At 48.7% G+C, this 15,365-nt stretch overlaps 1 protein-coding gene across 2 annotated transcripts in view; it reads right to left on the reverse strand.

The window, feature by feature from the left end:
- NECAB1 (N-terminal EF-hand calcium binding protein 1) overlaps positions 1-14,422 on the reverse strand; it is a 53,774-nt gene extending 39,352 nt beyond the window's left edge. The window contains exons 1-3 of one of the 2 annotated variants that reach the window (XM_081117238.1): positions 14,278-14,422; positions 8,301-8,325; positions 3,713-3,821 (exon numbers count right to left, since the gene is read on the reverse strand). In XM_081117238.1, the coding sequence (XP_080973364.1) occupies positions 3,713-3,821; positions 8,301-8,325; positions 14,278-14,385 (242 nt within the window). In that variant the 5' untranslated portion in view covers positions 14,386-14,422. The remainder of the gene's footprint in view (positions 1-3,712; positions 3,822-8,300; positions 8,326-14,277) is intronic. The other variant, XM_081117239.1, reaches the window with a different exon arrangement.
- Between the last annotated feature and the right edge of the window lie 943 nt (positions 14,423-15,365).

Raw genomic sequence — 15,365 nt, forward strand, 5'->3', positions numbered from 1 at the left:
GACACTGAACTGGGCCCTGGGATTGATGGGAAGCAAAACAGTCACGGCTTCTAGGACAGGGCAGGTGAACATCAGTGAAATAAACACAGAACAAATACAAAACTACAGCTGATATAAGTGCGCAGAGAAGAGACACATACGGAGTGAGAGGTTTCACTTAACCAGGACTGTCAGAGACAGGCCTGTGTATGATTAATAAGCATGGAAAAAGATACAGAAGACCACACCTGAGGAGGAGGTAAAGACTGTGGGGAGTGGGACGGGGTGGACAGTGGGAAAGGAGAAGAAAGCCCCCCAAAAGTTCTCTGTGTTTAAAACAGAAAGCACACATTAGAAGTATAATAACTAAACATTATTACTAATTATCTCGAGGTGGTGAAATCTTAGGCAGTTTATGCTGGTTTTTTATGATTTCCATATTGTTTGAAATCTTTTTACAATAAGCATGTGTTATTCATACAATTTTTACTGTAGAGAAAATATTTTCCTAAAGAAATTGCTTTTGAAAAACATTCATTTCAAAAGTAAGCAATGACTTTCAGGTTGTTTGTAATCTACATTTATTTCAAGAATTCTGAAGTCTCAAGGCATTGTAGAGAAAGACGATTATAACTGTTATACGGCATGTACTTAGGCAGTGGTGGTGACAGTAAACAGAATTAGGAGGATTGGGAAGATAAATAAGCCAGGACAAAGGACAGAATTGGGTGGTACACTGGACATGGGAGATGGGAGCGAGGAAGCTGTTCCAGAAGTGAGCACGTGTATTTTAAAAAGCTTGGTGTTAACATTTCACTAATTGGATTTCATCCACTTGGCAGATACCAGCGAGGTAAGAAAGCACACTGCATTTATGTGAATAAATAATTCACCTAGTTTCCTTGGTAGGCAATTTTTATTTTGAGCAGTAATTGACTTCAATTCACTATTTGCAAGTGTATTATGGTTGATGGGAAGGGAGAGTTCAGTTAAGATTAAAGAGAATCTAAGTTCTTTATTGAAGGAAAAAGATGACAGCCAGAAAATCATCCTCTAGATAAGATTATAAACATAAAAAGATCTGAACATTTTTTAAAGCAAAGACCTTTAATATAAATAACGAAAGGAAACAGTGTAGCTGCGAGTGCCCCGAAGAACAATGGAGAAGATGAGGTGAACGCATAGCGATGGGATTGGAGGGCGGGCAGGGTACTGAGTCCAAGAGCAGAAGATGAACTCCAGATGGAAAGGCGGGCTGCAGGGAGGGAAATGTGCACAGAATGGAAATAATGTCCGCAGAGAGAAAGAATAGCATTGCTACATTGTAGCAACTCCCACACTGTAAAGTCCTACAGAATGGATATAAAAATAGAAGAGATAAAGGCAGCAATTAAAGCAATTACTGCTACACTCTGCATCCAGATATATTCGACTGCTGGAGAGAATTAACCACCTTTCATCAAGAATAATATACCTGCAAGTGATTTTAAAACCTGGCCTTGGACTATTTTGATTTCTGATCTATAAGCAAAGAGCTAAAAATGTGAAGTTTACTGAGATAGCATGACAATGCACAGTGTGCCGTTTCAGGTGGCCTTGAGACAAACCCAGGTCCTGACACACAGAATTTGGCCTGTCTACCATTTGTGTCAGACAAAATTGGAACCTTTTTTTTTTTTTTGGAATTATAACTAAGGAGAAACCATTTCAATGTCACTTGAAAAAAATTCCCTTAAAACTCCCTCCTTTTTAAGTCTCCAAAGTCTTCTAATCTTTTCCATTATAATGCAAGTTTTTGTTTGTTGATGCCTCTTTCTTCCCCCAGGGGATAGAGCTCACACTGACTTGGGGATGGGGTGGGATGGGGCTGCTTTCACAGGAATGAAAAGACATGTAAAAGGAACTCTGAGAAAATAGCCTGTTTTTTTCTCTCCACATGAGCTGGAGATGCTCAAAGAAAGTAAATGCATTTCAGAAATTATTGACGTGAAAGGCACATCCACAAAGTGAGTGAATGATGAGGACATTTGACAGCCATGAATTAGTTCTACTGGCCAAATAGTAACTGAAGACTGGTTATCGCTTAGAGTGAGTCCTGGTAAGACTGTAAGACTTCTTGTTCTCAGTCTCTAAAAACTGGCAAAAGTGCATCTGCAGAGGATGTAATCCAACAGTGCTGCTCTTGGCCACGTGCACAGACAGTCTAATTTTTAAATTATTATTTAAAAAAATTTTTTTAAAAAATATCTTTATTGAAAGGAGAGGGAGAGAGAGAGATAGAAACATCAATGATGAGAGAGTCATTGATCGAGCCCGCAACCTGGGCATGTGCTCTGACCGGGAATTGAACCCTGATCGCCTGGATCTTAGGTCAACGCTCAACCGCTGAGCCATGCCCGGCCAGGCTTAAATCATTTTTTTAATCCTCCCCCAAGGAAGTTTTTCGTTGATTGCACAGAGAGGAAGGGACAGGGAGAGAGGGGGGGAAACATGGATGTGAGAGGAACATCGATCAGTCGTCTCCCGTACCCAACCCGACCAGGGATTAAAACCACAACCTAGGCACATGCCCTGATGGGGAATCGAACCCATGACCCTTCAGCATACGGGACGACACTCCAACCAACTGAGCGCACAGGCCGGGGCTAATGTTTAAATTCCTGATAAGTAGGGATAACGTGATACGTGAGAAGTACCCAGAGTATCCAAACCAGGTGGTGACTCTGGAGGACTAGGGGCTGAGGACCAGGTGTCACTAAGCTGCACAGGCCCGGCCAGCCCCTGAAGGTGGGCGTCGGGCAGGACCACATGGAATGGCATCCCAGGCTTAATTCTAGTGATCAACAAGGAACACAGAACACCAGGAAGGGAGCGGGCGCAGGGCTCTAGGACCAATTTAAAAGGAACTCTGAGAAAACAGCCTGTTTGCCTGATACAACAAAGGTTTCCCTGGGCTACAATCTTTTCCATTACAGAGCCTCACGCTTTCCTGATCGACCAGACCCCACGCTCAGAGTTCCCCTGAGCAACAACTCCACCAAGCCCCTCATTGCCTTGGGGAAGCTGACCATCTGCCTCTAAAACATGAGGGGCAGAGGGGAGTCTCTGAGGCCTCGTACACAATTAGCCGATCTGCAGGGGACTCAGGTTTCGCTTGCCCAGCATCTATTCCCCCTTATTCTGATAACAGCATCTTGGTTCCCATCTACATTATGTTTCCCTAGGTGGCACTGGGGAGCTCGGAACGATGGGTGAGCACTGGGAAGCTCAGAATTCATGGGTGAGCACTAGGGAAGCTCAGAATTCATGGGTGAGCATTAGGGAGCTCAGAAATGACGGGTGAGCACTGGGAAGCTCAGAATGATGGGTGAGCATTGGGAAGCTCAGAATGATGGGTGAGCATTGGGAAGCTCAGAATGATGGGTGAGCACTGGGAAGCTCAGAATGATGGGTGAGCATTGGGGAGCTCAGAAATGATGGGTGAGCATTGGGGAGCTCAGAATGACGGGTGAGCATTGGGGAGCTCAGAATGACAGGTGAGCATTGGGGAGCTCAGAATGACAGGTGAGCATTGGGGAGCTCAGAATGACGGGGGATCATTGGGGAGCTCAGAATGACGGGGGAGCATTGGGGAGCTCAGAATGATGGGGGAGCATTGGAGAGCATGCCCCAATATCCCATCCACCTGTCACCCCCCCTTGTTCCCAGGGCTCGGTGGCGAGAAGCCCCTCACTTGGTGCGACGGGTGTCGATGGTGTGGAACAGCTCACACAATTCCTCCCCACTGAGAACACCGTCTGCAAAATACGCTCTGAATTCTTCAAAGGACAGTTTCCCATCATCTGAAACAGAAGAACAAACAGAAAGTCATTTTAACTTTGCACATTGTTTTATCTTTTAATTTTTAAAACTTTGCTGCAGTGCTTGTGCAGATGTACACATAAATTCAAAAAGAAAAAAAGGTTCAAGGTGTTAAAAATAAAAATGATTGGCTGTTATTACATCAACTGCAGATGTCGACACCCTGATGAAACATCCTATATGGCTGTGGGTATTTTTCGATTCATTTATTCATAGGACAAACATTTAACAAGCAATTTAGCAGTCTGTGTCCAAAAGACAGCCACACAACCCAATAAAAGCCCAAGACAGAGTCAATTATTTCTGTCTTGCCCTCATACACAGGACCTGGCAGGCTGTGGAAATCATAGATGTTTAATAAATAGATGTTTAATAACTGAGTATCGATGAATCGATGCTAACGTGACTGTCAGAATTGTTATTATAGTCCAACAAACTGTGTCCATTCCTTTACTCTTCAAACAAATGAACATGACTTAAGGCCAACACATTCCACCCGCTGTGAGAGCCGACAGTGTAGTAACAGTCTGGTGAAGGAGGTGGGACATGCAGACGTGAGTATAACCCAGTAAGTCAGACACATGGCCACACAGGACTTCGGGGAGTAAAGGGTTCTTTCATTTGAGGGCATGAGGAGTTTCACTAACTTCTGCATCTGACTCTCATCAACAGGTAGGCCTGGTAAGCAGAGCTGGAAGGACACATTAGAAACCAATGGAGGTGAAAGTTTTATGGCAGACACAGCAGCAAAGGATCTAGGGGAGTGAGCGACATGGAGGGGGAGGAGAGCCTCTGTCTCCGGGACGAGTAGGTTCGCCAGTCATCTCAGATATGTTGCCAAATGGCTGTGGGAACACGCTCCTCCAGTCTCCTAAGATGTCACTGAGGCCTAAGGGCCAGGGGGCAGCACAGGGTGACACCCTCCCCCCAACGGCATGAAGTGAACCAAGAAGAACTCGTCTTTGAACAGAAGGTATGATTCAATAGGTTTGGATCTTCCAGGTTTATTTAGAGAATTTTTTTCTCCAAAGACAGCCCACAGACCACCTGGAGTTCTCTATTTTTATTTTTCAAGCACAGTTCACATTCAATGTCATTTTGTATTAGTTTCAGGTGTACAGCATAGTGATTAGACATTTATATAACTTACAAAGTGATCCCCTCACAAGCCTGGTGACCCCCTGGCACCATACATAGTTATTACAATATTATTGACTATATTCCCTGTGCTGCACTTTACATCCCCGTGACTGTTCTGTAACTACCCATTGGTGCTTCTTAATCCCTTCACCTTTTCCACCCAGTCCCCCAACCTCCCACCCCTCTGGCAACTATCAGTTTGTTCTCTGCATCCATGAGTTTGTGTCTCTTTGTTCATTTATTTTGTTCTAAACAGTATGAAAGTTCCCCAAATAATTAAAAATAGAACTACCTATGACTCAGCAATCTAACTTCTGCGTATTTATTCGAAGAAGCCCTAAACATTAATTTAAAAAGATACATGCATCTCTATGTTCACTGCAGCATTATTTGCAATAGCCAAGATATGGAAACAACCTAAGTGTCCATCACGGGACAAATGGATAAAGAAGTGTGCATATACACTGTGGAATATTACTCGGCCATTAAAAAGAATAAAATCTTACCATTTGCAACAACACGGATGGACCTAGAGGGTACTGCACTCAGTGAAATAAGTCAAACAGAGAAAGACAAATACCACCTGAAGTTCTGTCAAAACGCAGGTTCCTGGGCTCTACCAGAGAGTCAGAAAATCACAGAGGGCACGGAGGATGGCAGACAAGAAATCAAGATCTTAACACCCTGTTTGACCCTCGGCACCCTGCTTGGGAGGTATTATGACAAGGCCAAAGCCTAACCACTGAAGTACTTACTATTTCAGGCAGGAATGTAAAGGCTGTAACATTTTTTAAAATCCTTGTTTTCAAAATATAAATATAAAAGCTCCTAAGAGTTTTTAGATTGCTTTTTGCTTTTTAAGTTAACAGCTGTATCAAACCAACCTTCCAGTTAATTCTTGCCAACCCAACAGACATCACTTTAGGCTGTAAAAATCCTGATTGGGATGAGTCTTTCCCCAGTGGTTTCCCTGGGCCAGCCCAGCTCAGCCATTCAAACCCCACAGCAACCTTACAAAATGGAATCCAACCTCCCAGGTTCGCCAATTGCCTGACTCTGTGCTTCTGTTTTCCTGTCATGTCTCCAATGCCTATTTTAAACTTGAGTCTCCCGTAATCAGATGTTTATCCCAGACTAGACTGAGTATGTGCCTCCACTGTGCCTCTCTGTACTTCGAGGAAAAATACATTGCCAGGATGGGGAATTGAACACAGACCACGTCTAGGCATAGGTCAAAGAAAGAAAGGAAAAGACCTTTTCATCTACTTAAAAAAAATTAAAGAAAGAAAAAGAAAAACAGAAGCCCAGTATTTCCAGCTGCTCACAGCGACAGGGAACAAGCAACGCACTCAGTCTTCACGGGGAAGGGCTCGTGGCTCCCAGGGAGCTGGCCAGGCTCTCACGCGCTGGCTGCCTGTGTGGGTAGTGGGCACGCGCCTCTGTAACTGATTTATAATTGATGCAAAGTGAGTAAGCTCAGGCGAGAAAGTACATACTATCAAAAAAAACGTGAAATAACAAGCGCTTCGATGCTCCCATGGGAGCTGACAGCCTTTTCTCCTCAATCTTACTGGAGAGACGCATAAGAGGAAAACAGAGGCATTGAATCACAGCTTCTCTTGCAGGGAGGAAAGTGTGTTTTGAAAGCTATTTTTACCACGTGCAGGGCTCCTGGAGTCTTCAATTCAGGCCGCCCAAGGTTTAAAGGTTAAAATGAGCAATGGCAAAGGGTTACTTTGGAATACTTCTAGTGCCTTAATGTTAAACAAAGTATTATATTAATTTTTTTATTGATGGACTTGAGAGAGGGAGAGGAAGGCACAGAGAGAGAAACACTGATTTGTTGTCCCACTTACTGATGCTTATACATGCCTTATCGGGGTCAAACCTGCAACTTTGGCCCATGGGGACAAGGCTCTCACCAACTGAGCTATGCTGCCAGGGCTAACATATTACATTTTTAAAAGAATGGGAGAAAAAATATCCCCTTCTAGCATGGTTCTGCATTAATAAAGCAAAGAGCACCGGCTTTTCAACTCTGTGTCTTAGAACTACTTGCTTTGCCTGAGTTTATCCAAAGCCTTCTTGCCCCTTCTGATTTATTTTCGAACTGTTCTGGCCTTAAACTCTAAGCTCCATTACTTTTTGGGATGGAGGCAGCAGAGCCACTGCTCAGTGCACTCATAGAACAAAGAAAACTTGGAGTTTTGAACATGGATTTGCCATTTACTAGTATAACACTTTCATCCAATATTTATCAAGACCCTACTATGTGCCAAACAGTTTCATGCTAATAATACAAGTAGACGAGCTCTTATGGATTTTTTAATTAGGATGGAGGACATGGCAAATGAACAGCCAAATACGTAGGGTAAGGGAGATTCTAGTGGATACGGGGCAATGTGGGAACAGGTAGAAAAGACCATGGCTCTAGTGTGCCCTCACACCACCGCAGCAGGGTGAGCCCAGTGCACTCTGGTCTGGACTCTGCGGACACACTTGGTAGTGGAATAAAGGAGTCAAGATGCTGCTGTGACAGCTGTGCTTGGACTGCTTGGGCACCATTCACACTGGAGTTCCTCTGACAGAGCCACCTCCCTCTCCCTCTTCTCTATCTCTGCAGATTATGGGGAGTTTTGGCCACAAGCCACAGGTGGAGAGGAGTTGGTGTAAGTGCCTGCGGGGCCACCTCAGAGGACACAGAACTGGACTTTGGGGCCACACAGACCTGGTCCAAGTCTCAGATCTGTGTCTTACTAACTCGAAGACATAACGCAGGCAAATGCTCGTTCCATAGTGGACGCTCAACAAACGGAAGCTGTTGCTCCTTTAAAATTAATGTAAAGCACAAAAGGGAAAAGCCAGAGCCCAGACACCTCCTCCTGCCCAAGGCATCAATTCTACCATCCTGTCAAACGCAAGTACTTGTGTCGGCCTCTCGTGAGTGTCCGGAGCCAAGAACTTGCTTAAAACTCTACTGGGACAAGAAGCGGACGTTTTATGTGTCAATTTCTTGAGTTCGCCTCTGTCTTCCATACTCTTTTTCTTTCAATCCTCACCCGAGGATATGTTTTTATTGATAAATATATATATCAATATATATTGAGAGAGAGAGAAATATCAGTTGCTTCCCATATGCACCCTGACCAGGAATGAAACCTGCAACCCAGGTATTAGCCCTGACCTGGAACTGAACCCACCACCTTCTGGTGTCTAGGACATTCCAACCAACTGAGCCCCCGGCCAGGGCTATATATTTTCTTATAAGGTGGCCTAGGGGGTAGGGGATTAATAAACAGAATGTAGATTCTTGGTCTTACCATTTTTGTCTGCTCTTCTCAGTATCTGGAAAAGAAAAAGGAAACGTTTTATCACCGTTTGTAAGTATTGCAGTAAATGTTATACTCAGACCTGATTCACCCATTATTAATAAAAGAAATTTCAATTTTAAATAAAGGTTTCCCAATGGATACTTATCTTTGTAACAGTCAAAAACTGAAAACGCCCCAAATGTCCACAAACCAGTGACTACAACCCAGCAGTGAGTCCACAGCACGGGCTCTGCCGGGCGTGGGGAGGACCGAGCTGCTGACACATGGATGCAGGGACAGGGATGGGACACATGGCAATTATCTCGAGTAGGAAACTAGACACAAAAGAATACCTACTGTGTAATTCCACTTCTATACGATTCTAGAAAATGCAAACAATCTACAGTGAGCCAATCAGGGTTGTGTAGGGCCTGAGAAGACTTTCTGGGGGGTAATATATTGTTTTCTTGATCGTGGGGATGTTTTTGTGGGTGTATAAATATGTAAAAACTCATCCATTTTCACTCTAAATATCTGTGACTTAAAGTAAGTCCATGATCTCTCAATAGAACTGAGAATAAATGTAAAAAAAAAGAGAAAAGTTGTGGGACAACAGGAGCCAGGTGTCCCTACTGTGTTCCTTTACTTCTGTGCATTAATTAGATGATCTTAAACCTATTTTAAATGGTATCTGATGGATATAAACTGCTTGGCTATCAGTATCTTTGGTAATGATGCCTAATTTTCTTGAGAAACCAATGTCTCTGCCTCTCTTGGCCCATGAGCCCCAGGGTTGGGCCGAGCTCTGCAGCCAGGCAAACAGGCCTCATGTCTCCGGGCCACAGCAACTACTCAGACGTGAGCATCGCAAGACCCATGACGGACAGGGCATAGTCTTGCTTGAGTTGTCAAGAGAGACACTGTCCCTTCAGCTGACTTTGGACCTGGGAGACACAGGTTAGGAACTGCGGTCAGCCTTGTTACTGCCATGCACTGACTGTGTCACCCAAAACAAATGTTGATGTCCTGGCCCCAGGCACTGTGAAGGTGGCCTTGTTTAGAAACAGTTTTTGCTGATTTCATCAAATTAAGCTAAGGTATTACTGAATTGGGGTGGGCCCTAAATCCAGTGACCGGGGATGTTACAAGGAGAGAAACACAGCACAGAAAATATCCCTGAGAAGATGGAACAGACACGGATGAGGAGCTGATGCCAGGGAGGACTGATGCCAGCCCCCAAGCAGGAGAGACATGGGGTCCCGCCTGAGCCATCCCAGGAGCACGGTCCTACCCACACCTTGTTCCACCCTCTAGCCTCCAGAACTGAGAGAATACATTTTGTTGTTTAAGCCACCCTGTGTGTAGTACATCATGATGGCAGATCCAGGAAACTATACCATAAATAACCTGGAAATAACTAATGTTCAAGAAATCAGTGTCCAGAGACAGACAGAAATGGGAACCCAATGATCCTCTGAGCCCCAATCCAGCCATCCTGACAACATGGTCTCACTTTTCATTACAGGAGCCCATAAATTATTATTTTAAACCTTAAAATAGTTTGGATTATTTTTCTACTAGAAACAATCAAATTAGCCCTAACTGATACCATACACTGATAGAAACAGTCTGGATACCATAATAAATAACTACAGTACATACAGTCCCCCCCAAAAAAATGTCCCGTTATCACATTGTAGAAACTGAGTCCCCTGAGAGGGGCCCCTGATGACCACCTCTCCTGAGCCACATACAGTTGGGGGGTAAGAATCCATCACTTCTTGGTAATCAGCTTAAAACATGAGCAATAGTTGTTATTTCCATGGTTTTCTGTTTAACTGGTATCTATTGTAGAAACATTACTCTCGTTGCCTTCTGTTGACTCCATGGAGATGAAGAATGGATAAATCTCATCATTATTACCATGTGTTTTTATCATAAAATACTATTATTACTACTAAAAATCTCACCCAGGAAAATTTCCAACAACAGATATGTAAACCTTGTGTGCGTAAGAAGTTGGTCCCCCTTTTGATACTAAATATATTGAATTATTGCAAGAGGGCTGCTTTCAATACTGAGAGCAGAATTAGACACAAATCCTTTCTACTCCATGGAGATTTAGGGGATCTTTCTAGAGATTTGGGGGACCCATCTCTCCATCATAACCAGCTTCTTCTCCCCTCTGAGACCAGGAAGCTCCAGCTGAGAGTCCGAGGCACACGAAATGCAGCCTATGTCTCCTGTGACAGATTTTACGATTCTGTTTCAGGCTCTGTTGTGTCCTCATGAGTTAGAGTGACAAGAACAGGGATAACCGCACACTGGAGACATGGACCCGGGAGGACCATCATTTCATTCTGCCTCTCGGAGATGAAACTGAGACAGCAGCTTTTGTTATTAAGACAGTTCTTTGCAATGAAATATGAACAGAACTCTCTGCTGCAAATTTTGCCTCCGAGTCCACAAACACATAAAAATGCTGCAGACCAGAAACGGGAGCATCACGCCACGCTGCCATAGTGATCTGGGCCAGCTCATCTTCTGGCTGCCGTCACAAAGAGCGCAAATAGATGAAAACACTGTGGCCAGAAATGAAACTTAAAGGTGGCCGATGCTGCGTTTTTGCAACAATTTAAGGATTCTCAAATAGCATCCTTTACCCTAAAAGATATTCCTGGAATGGCCTGGATTGATATTCCTCATTTCTCACTGGAAGTTACTGAAGGTGTTAAAATGTCAATGTTACCTTGGAGGCCTAAGAAATGGACTCAGTCACCATTTTCTGAACTAGTATTTATTCAGGCCTCCCACCAGCTACCACCAGGTAAGTCAGGTGATGAGATGAACTCATCAGTCACTCAGCGAATCCTGAGACTCTGAGATAGAGGGCAGGGGCATGGAGCTCATCCAGAGCGTGGGGACCATCTGGAGGGAAGACCTGGTAGGCGAGTCACGGTGTGTGGGCCTCAACATCCCACAGGTAGTTCTCTACCTGCCCACTGGTCACCCTGAGGTAGGAGGCATGGAAGCAGACACAGACAGGTGATGGAGAACAGGCAGCCAGCCCACTCGTCTCGTCTTCCCAATTCTGGCTTTTCTGGGGAAACAATTTTCAATGTACAACAGTAGGACTAAATTTTCCTTATTTCTGTGGGTTCCTGAGGCTGGTTGAGGGACATCAGCCATGCCAATTAGGGCAGCCGAGGTGGTGGGTAATGGCCCTTTTCCCAACTGGACCATCTCACTCATATCGTCAACTGTGCACCAGGCAAGACCAGAGGCAGGTGGCGGTGACAGAATCCAGCCACAGACCTGCTATCCCCGGAGAACGTTTTCTGCTCTGACTGCCTTGCCCCTCTCTCCCAGGGGTGCCAGAGGTGGGTGTCTGTAAGGAGAAGCTGCTGTTCATTTTCACCCGGCCCCTGACCACGCAAGCACTAAGCCTCTGGTTCAGAGTGTACGTCGTGGTGTGGGTGCCTGTTTGCAGGAAGGAAGGGGAGATAGACAGTGAAGTCCCCTCCCTCCTTCGCTCACCGCTTCCCATCCAGTTAAAAATCAGAGGAAAACTGAGAGAAGACAATGGCATTCAGGGGAGAAGCTACAGCCAGCTTAGTCTGGGACCCATCTTGTTTTCCAAGACAAGCTGGAGGTTTGTTTACCTTGCCGGATAGTAGAATTGATTAATGGAACAAAAGAGGCCCAGATGCTATACAAACAAACATTTTAAATTGGAGTTTAGCCTCTGTCACCTGGAATGCAGCAACCTGGGAAAGGATAGGACACCAGAGAATAGAAAAATAACTCATCTCCCAGTCCTTCCAAGTTGCTGCACAGGGGACAGTCCAGCCCCTCCTGGGTTGGTAGGTGCACCCGGCAAACACAGCCTCAGGTCGGGCACAGGGGCTGGGACCAGCCCTGGGTTCCTAAGCCAGTGCTGGTTCCACTAGGTAGCCAAGAGTCCTTATGGCAAACTGATATTTAATACTGTCAGTTTCTAGAAAGAAAATCATGTAGATTAGATTTATAAATAGTCCCCATATTCATTTGTGGACTTGGCTACTGTTACTCACGCATTCAACCTGCAACACCACTGTAACCATAGCAGTTCAAATTTATAGAGCACTTTCCCTTTTTTTCTTGGTTTTCTGTTCTATGCACTCTCATTTCATACCTTTGCATTAAGTATTGGACACATTATCATTGCTGATTTGGAGGTAGGAGAAGAGCAAAGCCAGCAGTTGTAGTAAATCTCTGATTTTCTGATCAATGGCCCATCTCCAACCAGCAGGGCGAGTCTAGTCATATCCGTAACAGTATCCCGCAAGCAGGTTAAGTGATTTCTTAGAGGACCGACTACTCCAACGGCACTGGAGTATAAACACTGGGAATCAAAGTTTGCCTCCGACCTGGAGATGCAGAAGCCGCTAACTGTTTTTGTTTCTGTTCCTCTTTGGAACAGAGAATTTCTATCACCTACTTGTTATAATCTGAATATTTATTCAAAAAGCAGTCTTTTCTTAGCGGTGCTCCTAGGATACATTAAAACCAATTAAATAAAAAGACGTACTTATTTTCCACCATTTCTTTCGCTAAAAGCAGTACCTACGGCCCGGGAATGAGGAATCCAAAGCCCCTGAGCAACGCATCCCCTTGCGGGCACAGCCGCAGTTCGCCAGGGCAGCCGAGTCTTCACAGAGCAGCTCAGAGACGGGTGTAATCAAAACCTTCTCCATTCCAGACAAAACCCAGCGGCAGGTTTTGAAGTTTTTTTGAGACTCATATTTTATTGGCAGACAAGCAGGTCAACACCTCTCCTGTAAAATCAGTTTTATGTTTTTGTTGTTAAATTTGAGAGACAGATGTGAGAAGACTGGCTGCCCTGTGCCCAGACCACAGGGTCCTGCAGGACAAGACCCTGACGGTATTGAGGGGACCTGGGGCTGCGGCGACGCCATGCTCATGAATGAGATTCTCATTTCCCCTTTTTCATTTTTTTAGGTACCAGTTTGAGCCCGGGGTCAGGGGCATGGCTCTCCCCTCAGGCGGCTTCGATCTACTCGTCCACAGCTGCCCGTCGCAGGGACGTGCCGGCAGCCTGGGGGGACCCCGAGACCCTGAAACCGGCCTGAGCGACAGCGGGGCGCTCCTGCCCGCTGAGTCCACCCCGTGGCAGCTCAGCCGCGCTGACCGGCCAGCCTGCCTTTCGGGGCTGGCCCCGCATCCCGGGGCCCTCTCAGGGGCGCCCGTGCCCCCCGCCCAGCTCAGCCCGGGGCTTTGGGGGACAGCGGCCTGAGGCTCAGTGTCCGCCGGGAGCCCCAGCCGAGCGGGGGCGCCGGGCGAGCGGGTCCTCAGTCCCGGGAGGGGCCGAGCTCGCGCCCCGCGGGAAGGGGGGCGCCCGACGCCCCTCGGGGCGGGACCGGGGGCTGCCCCCACCGGCAGTAACCCCTTAGAGACCCCGGTGCCCCTCGCCCTGCGCGCCCCGGGGTGCGGGTCGCTTCCTGTCCGCGCCCAGCCCGGCCCGGGTCAGTCCGCGGGGCCAGTCCGGCCAGGGCCCCGGGAGGGGCGCCCGTCCCCCCCTTTCCGAAGCCGGCGAGGGCGCCCGGCGGACTGAGGGGAAGGTCGGGGTCCCCGCCTCGCCCTGGACCCCCGCTGCTCCCGCCCGTTTCACCCCCACGGACAAGCCCGGCCTCCGGGGTCCGGGGCGGCCGGGGAGGGGCGGGCGGGGGGGCGGGGACCCCTCCTGCGCGGCTCCCTCGCCCAGAAAGGCGGCGGGGACCCTCCGCCGAGCCGGAGGCCGGGGCGCGGGGGCCCCCCGAGGAGCCGAGCAGGAGCCGCCCGAGAACCGCCGGGCCGGCGGAGGGAAGGAGGGGAGTCCCGGGGAGGGGGCGCTCGGACCGGACGTGGGGGGCGGGGGGGAGCAGGGGCGCCGAGAGACCCCGGGCCCCGACCTGCCGCGGCAGCCGCGACCTGCGCCCGCACTTACGTCCAGGAAGATGGACAAGCCCTTGGACGGCGGCGCGGGGCCGAGCTCCTCCGGGGCCTCGCGGGGCGGCCCCTGGGTGCCCTCGGCGGTCCCCCGGGCGCCCTCCATCCTCGGGCAGGCGCGCCCCGACTGCGAGCGTCCTGCGCTCTCCCGCGCTCCCGCCTCCAGCCCGCGCCGCGTCCCCGCCCCGCGCCCCCCCTCGTCTCTCCCGCTCGGGGTCCCCTCCCGTCTTCCTGACGCCTGTTCCCGCCCGACTCCCTGACTCCGGGTCCCCAGCCCCAGCCGACCCTGCTGATGCCCCAGGGGACCCTGCTGATGCCCCAGCCGACCCTGGTGCTGACCCTGCTAATGCCCCAGCCGACCCTGCTGATGCCCCAGCCGACCCTGGTGCTGACCCTGCTGATGCCCCAGCCGACCCTGCTGATGCCCCAGCCGACCCTGGTGCTGACCCTGCTGATGCCCCAGCCGACCCTGCTGATGCCCCAGGGGACCCTGCTGATGCCCCAGCCGACCCTGGTGCTGACCCTGCTAATGCCCCAGCCGACCCTGCTGATGCCCCAGCCGACCCTGGTGCTGACCCTGCTGATGCCCCAGCCGACCCTGCTGATGCCCCAGGGGACCCTGCTGATGCCCCAGCCGACCCTGGTGCTGACCCTGCTGATGCCCCAGCCGACCCTGGTGCTGACCCTGCTGATGCCCCAGCCGACCCTGGTGCTGACCCTGCTGATGCCCCAGCCGACCCTGCTGATGCCCCAGGGGACCCTGCTGATGCCCCAGCCGACCCTGGTGCTGACCCTGCTGATGCCCCGGCTGACCCTGGTGCTGACCCTGCTGATGCCCCGGCTGACCCTGGTGCTGCCCCTGGTGCTGCCCCAGCTGCCCCTGGTGGAAGCCGAACCAACGGAGAGGGGTTCCAAGAGGTTTTGCAAAGCTGGCTTTTGGTCCAGGGGACCCCGCTGCCCCATTCTCCCCAGGGCGGGTTGGTGAATGGATCTTGGGGCTGGATTAGTGTAGGCCTCTTCCAGGCCTGGATTCGAAACCTACCCTAGTTACTTTGCTGTCTTGTGATCTAGCAAGTTACTAAATCT

The sequence above is a fragment of the Miniopterus schreibersii genome (genome assembly GCF_964146895.1).
Source record: "Miniopterus schreibersii genome assembly, chromosome: 17".
Taxonomy (NCBI): domain Eukaryota; kingdom Metazoa; phylum Chordata; class Mammalia; order Chiroptera; family Miniopteridae; genus Miniopterus; species Miniopterus schreibersii.